Below are 6000 nucleotides of genomic sequence, written 5' to 3'. Positions count from 1 at the left end.
TTAAAACTAGGAGACACCACAAATATATTTGGATTTTTGCTTCTTTTGAACAACTCAGAAGATCTGTGAACCCTGGGCCCACATTCCCCAGAGCAGTGGTGCTTGGGAGTGGCCCTCTGGACTGGCCACATGTTCCCAGGCCACCACTCCCAAGGGTGTTCCCGCCCGAGGCCCCTCCACCACTTACCCTCTCACTTGCTGGTTGTTTTTGCTTACACCTGGCCCACCTCACTCACATTCCCTGCCTGGCCCCTGGAGCACTGTTTGAGTTTGTGACTCCTGGTTGGGTGGCCACTGCAAATCAGGGACAGGTTGAAGCAGGGTTTAAACCACTGATGAATCGGGCCCAGATTGGCCTTCCGCCTCAAGGCTCAAAGTAGACATAGATTGATGGTATACTTCAAAGGCAGAAGACACACTTCTAAGAGTTTTTAAGAACTGCCGCTACTTGTCTGTGTAACATCTATTGTACCTTTCAAGAGAATTGTATGATCTTTAAATACAATAAATTAAAGTTTCCAGAAATAGATATAAATACTGTGGAAGAATGATACCATGTTTTAAATTTGAATCACTTTAAAGACACAATATGAGATTCAAACTCTTAAAAAATGACTGTAAAGTAAAGTGTACTTTATTATAATCTTTTATGACTTTGCTAACTGTTCCATGTAGTAATAAATGTTTGCAGAAGGATGGAAGGAGAGAAGAAAGGAAAGAAGGAAAAGGAAGGAAACTGCTTGCACATGGGGACTGGCTAATCCATTTTTTAAAAATTTAATTTGTAAATAACTGGAAGTTGCAAGAATAGTACAGAGAGGTCCCCTGTCCCCATTTCATAGATTCCCCATTTCATAGATTCCCCCAGTGCTAACATCTTCCATGCCTGCAGGCCAATCCCTTTTCATATTCCAGTGGCATGTGGTAGGTGTTCAATAAAGTTTATTGAATGCATATGTTTGCATGTAGAAAATAAATGTCATCATCTGTTGATTTAGCCGGTTGGTCGCTTTATTTTATTAACTTGGAATAGGTAATATACGTGCATGGAACAAATTCAACATGTACAAAGTGTATACAGGGAAGAGTACGTCTCCCTCCTTTTCCCACCTCCCAGTCACCCAGATGCCACTCTGGAGGCAACTATTTATTCATTTCTTATATCTCCTTCCACACATAGTTAATGTTTGCAAGCCTTCACATTGTTGCCTCCTCACCCTCCCCCATCCATTGTAGAAAATTATATGCACATCTTTTCCACTTAGCAGTATACATTGGAGATCGTTTTATATAAGTTCATAGAGTGCTTCTTCATTCTTTTTAATGACTATTTAATATGTGTTCCATTATACAGTAAATAGGTGTATCATAAAATAATGTATTTAACTAATCCCCTATTGATAGGCATTTAGGTTTGTTTTTATTATTAAAAACAATACTGCAGTGAATATCCATGTCTGTTTTTATTTACCAGAGAGACGGTCTCTTTAGGTACCTAAGCATATGTTTTATGGATCTGAAATCCCCGAAGTTCACTATGTGGTCATATAAATAGAACTTTGATGGCAGAAAATTTCCCGAAGATTGGTGTGGCTTCTGGCCTAAGTCAGTGAGATTTGCTCTAGGTCTGGCGGGTTTAACTGATGCTGACGCACTTGTTCGCCATTATTTTCATCTGAGTTCTCTCTGGTAAGTAGAAAAAAAACAAGATCAGTTACACTCAGGATGATCTATTAGGGATGTGCCTTGAAGGATTGTGAAAGTGCCTTACTTCGCTTCCCTCCTATCACTTGATCCTGCTCCCTGATTTAGCCCTTGCTCCTGGCCAACATGCCTTACATCTTATTTGAAGTTATTTTCTATCTTGCCTTACTGCCCATCAGATTTTGGTGAAATTTCATTACTCAGAAAGTACCTCCAATTCTAAAGAGCTTTATACTGCTAAGAGATGAATCATGTTACCTTTGTGTTGCTGGCCTGTGTCTTACTAACCATACCTTTCTTGAAGCAGATTTTTAAAAAAATCTAAACTGGTTTCTTTTTTTCACCACAGTCCCTGAGGGAAGGACTACTACTCTTCTCCACGTTCAGAAGTTATTTTGTTCCCACGAAGCCCAGTACTCCTAAACAGCTGTAAACAAGCTGCCCCAAATGTCTGCAAAATGAGAGGGATACACAACAGTGAGCTTATCACTCATTCATTTAGTCATTAATTCATGCAACAAATATTTATTGAGGCAATACCAGGCAGCCTCAGCCTAAGCCACTGAATAAGACAAGATCCTTGCCATTACAGAGTTTGTTCTCTGGCATGTGTGTTTATGGGGTGTGGAGGAGAGTGAATAAGCAAATCATTTAGTATGTTAGAAGGTGGTGAACGCTACAGAATGGTGGGGAGGGGGTGGGCAGGCCAAAGGAGGTTGGGAGTGGGGGACGGGGGCACACTGCTATTTTAAATACAGTAGCCTGGCTAGACCTTGTTGAGGGTGCGAGATTTGAACTAAGACTTCAAAGAACACAGCATATCCTCACCCCAGTATCCTGTGTGTTATGTGTGTGTGTGCATAAAAAAATCACTGATGGCTTTGCATTTGCTTAACAACTATATTGAGCTATAATGCATACACCATTAAACTCACCCTTTTAAAGTGTACCATTTAGTAATTTTTAGTGTATTTACAGAGCTGTGCGACCATCACCATTATCTAATTCCAGAACATGTTCATCACCCGCCAAAGAAACCCTTTAGTAGTCACTACCCATTCCTGCATCCCCCTAGTGCCTGGCAACCACTAACCTACTTTCTGTCTCTGTCGATTGGCCTGTTCTGGACATTTCATATAAATGGAATCATGTTCAATGTGGTCCTTTGCAGCCAGCTTCTTTCACGTTGCATGTGTTCAAGGTTCATCCCTGTTGTAGCAAGCATCAGTACTGCATTCGTTGAAGAATAATGTGCCATTGTATGGATACACCACATTTGTTTATCCATTCATCAGTTGATGGTGACCTTGAGTTTTAAATATTGCAGAGTGTCATGCATGGACTACAGTGATGACCTTCCCCTTAAGGACTGGACTGTGCCATAGGAGACTGACAATGGGAGACCACTGTCAGGACTGCTGTTGCTCAGTCCAGTCAGTACTGGTTAGGCTTGGTTCTGGAGAAACTACGAAGCTGCCATACTCCAAGCCCTGCTTTTCCAGGTGTCTTCCTTCCGAGCAGAAGCTCTGGGTGGTCCAAATGCAGCAACACAGACCTGTGGGGTTTTTCTTTCAATTGTATTTTCTATTCCATATTTGGAAAATATTTATTATACTTTAAAATATAACCTTGGTAAGTTGTTTACCCAAGACAATTCTCAATGAGTTTTCTTTTCTTTTCTTTTTTTTTTTTAAATGTTGTGGGTGGGGTAGCAAGTAGAAGCAGATCTTCCTAACCAAATATTTGCCAGTATCTGAACAAAGCTGTTCTGGTCAAAGAAGGAAGACTCCACGAAGGAAGTGTGAATTGAATCTGGATTTTGAAGGTTCGATTCTGAGAGGAATAGATAAGGAAAGGGCATGTTCCAAAGAGTAGCAGGGAATTCAAAGTTTTATCTTCCGGGTGACTGGGAACCCTTGGGTCCTGGAGCACGTATCTTAGGTACGTTAATTTGGCAGCTATCCTCTGCGCCTAAAGGGTGATGGTGTTGGAATCCTCAGGACTTCTGCACACGGCGAGAATCAAAGTTTCACAACTTCTCTCGAGGGGGGTGTTTCAGTTACAGCCTCTGGGGCTGCGGAAAGATTATCTCCATCAAAGTCCAAATGGCTTAATGGCTTTTCACCCGCCGCGCCCCACCCACCCCTTACACACAGTCGAGAGTAACTGTCTAAGCGACACCAGTGCAAGAACCGGACACGCCCCGGCATGGCCGAGCTGCAAACCGCCCCAGACCGCCGGAGCCCTTCCCGTTTGATCCTGAAGGTGGGGGTGGGAGTGGAAGGCCAGTTGCGGTGGCTCCGCTCCAGGGAACTGTGGATTGGGCCGGGGTAGCCGGGAAGGACAAGAATCTAACTCCTGCACGGGACCACGAGGAGTGGGGCCTCCAGAGGGGACGCACATCACCCTGGTGTAGGATGTGGTCTCCTTTCGCGCCGAACTCCAGCAACCGCCAGGAGAAATGTCTGCCGCCGAAGGCGGAGCGCGGCCGAAGGGGTGGAGCTACAGCGCGGGGGCGGAGCGAGGATGAGGGGGCGGGGCAAGACAGCAGGAGGTGGGCGGGGCGACATCAAGGGGGTGGGGCGCAGGCGGCCGGCGAGGGGCGGAGCGAACACGGGGGCGTGTCCTGCCAGCCGGCCCTGGCCCCGCCCCCGCCGCAGGCGCGCCCGTCCCGCCTACCCGCTCCCCCCGGCGGCCGCGGCGGTCGAGCGTGGGGAGGGAGGGGAGAGCGGGTCACGACGTTGCCGGGGCGGGGATAACCCCTCACGTGGAGCAGATGAAAGGGCCGCGGCGCGACGGCCGGGGGAGCCGAGCCGAGCCTGCGACCCACAAAGCAGCCGCCGCCGCCGCCGTCGCGATGGGGCTGTGAGGCGTCCGCCCGCGCTCGGTCCTCAGCCGGCCCGCGACTATGCCCGGCCGCGCCCGCCCTCCGCGCCCTCCCGCCGCAGGACCATGAGGCCGCGCTCGGGCGGGCGCCCAGGGGCCCCGGGCCGCCGCCGCCTCCGCCGCCGCCCCCAAGGCCCCCGCGGCCGCCGTCTGCCGCCGCCGCCGCCGCTGCCGCTGCTGCTCGGGCTGTTGCTGGCGGCCGCGGGGCCCGGCGCTGCGCGGGCCAAGGAGACGGCGTTCGTGGAGGTGGTGCTGTTCGAATCGAGCCCGAGCGGCGACTACACCACCTACACCACCGGCCTCACGGGCCGCTTCTCGCGGGCCGGGGCCACGCTCAGCGCGGAGGGCGAGATTGTGCAGGTAGCTGCCCGCCGCCCGGGCCCCGTGCCGCCGCCGCCACAAGATGGCTCCGGGGGCTGCGCCCGCCGACCCCGCCGCGGGCTGGCGGGCGGGCGTGGGGGCGGGAGGGGCGGCGAGGAGGCCGGCGGCATCCCTCCCTGGCTGGCGGGCGGGCGGGCGGGACGTGGCCTCCGGGGCGCTGCAGTGGGGGGCGAGCGCACGTGGGGGCTCGGCCTCCTGTGAGTCCGGGGAATGGGAAAGGACCCCGGGTCCGGGCACCCACGTTGGGGCGGCCCCCTTGGGCCTTTTGGGCATTCGGTTTGCCTCAGGTGGGAGTCCCGGGAACTACCTGTTGATTGCCAACTTTGGAAAGATATGTGATGAAGGATGGGGCGGCATGTTTCAGGTTGCAGGCTGTACTTCCCACCCATGCATGTTCCTTTTGGGAGTAGCCAAGCTTGTGTGAGGGGCTGCACAGCATCAGCTTCTCCGGTGGAACCTGCCGCCAGCCTCACCTGAGCGCTGACACTCCTGCAGGGCTCTGGACAAGCAGCATCAGGCAGGAGAGCAGCGGGAGCTGGCCGAGGAGTGGGGATCGCGGGTGCCCTGGAGTCGCCGAAGCAGGCAGCCCTCGCTGCATGCCTCAGATTACAGAGGGTGGGAGGGAGGCTGCCTGCCCGCTCCTCAGCCAAGGACTTCTGCAGAGGGCCTGGAAATTGGGAGACAGGGTCGCTCGTTGACAGAGCCTCCACCTTGCTCCAAATGAAAGAGGTGTGCGTTCTTAAGGAAGTTAGTTAGGGAGAGATTTAAGCTGTCCCCACTCTTTGGAGGAGGGACTCTGAGCCCAAGCCTCTATTCTGTAGATGGTGAACTGAGTAGATGCCTTCCTGTTTCCTTGGCGGTGATTTTATCAACTTGTTAGTAGACAGCCAGCACACTTAACTGCGGTTAATATGCACGCCTGGGATGGGGACAATTTGAAACGGTTGGCTTGTCTTTGAACCTTCTGGGAGTGAAGAGATGGCTGCAGGGCTGTACGCTTTGGGACTTTACGCGCTTTATTCTTGGATG

General features: G+C 51.2%; 1 protein-coding gene and 1 long non-coding RNA gene across 2 annotated transcripts in view; one reads left to right on the top strand and one right to left on the bottom strand.

The window, feature by feature from the left end:
• Positions 1-989: 989 nt before the first annotated feature.
• Positions 990-3864, bottom strand: LOC135319734 (uncharacterized). The gene is made up of 2 exons (XR_010378558.1): positions 2802-3864; positions 990-1686 (listed from the first exon to the last, which is right to left on the bottom strand). It is a non-coding gene; the product is annotated as an uncharacterized LOC135319734 (long non-coding RNA).
• A 792-nt stretch (positions 3865-4656) lies between these two features.
• The window catches only part of ZNRF3 (zinc and ring finger 3), a 134222-nt gene continuing 132878 nt past the window's right edge, over positions 4657-6000 (top strand). Inside the window, exon 1 of the mRNA XM_031442976.2 lies at positions 4657-4950. Within this exon, the coding sequence (XP_031298836.2) occupies positions 4657-4950 (294 nt within the window). The remainder of the gene's footprint in view (positions 4951-6000) is intronic.

This window comes from Camelus dromedarius, chromosome 31, assembly GCF_036321535.1.
Source record: "Camelus dromedarius isolate mCamDro1 chromosome 31, mCamDro1.pat, whole genome shotgun sequence".
Classification (NCBI taxonomy): domain Eukaryota; kingdom Metazoa; phylum Chordata; class Mammalia; order Artiodactyla; family Camelidae; genus Camelus; species Camelus dromedarius.
Note: the sequence above shows the minus strand (reverse complement) of the source record. Positions and strands in the feature narration are given on the sequence as shown.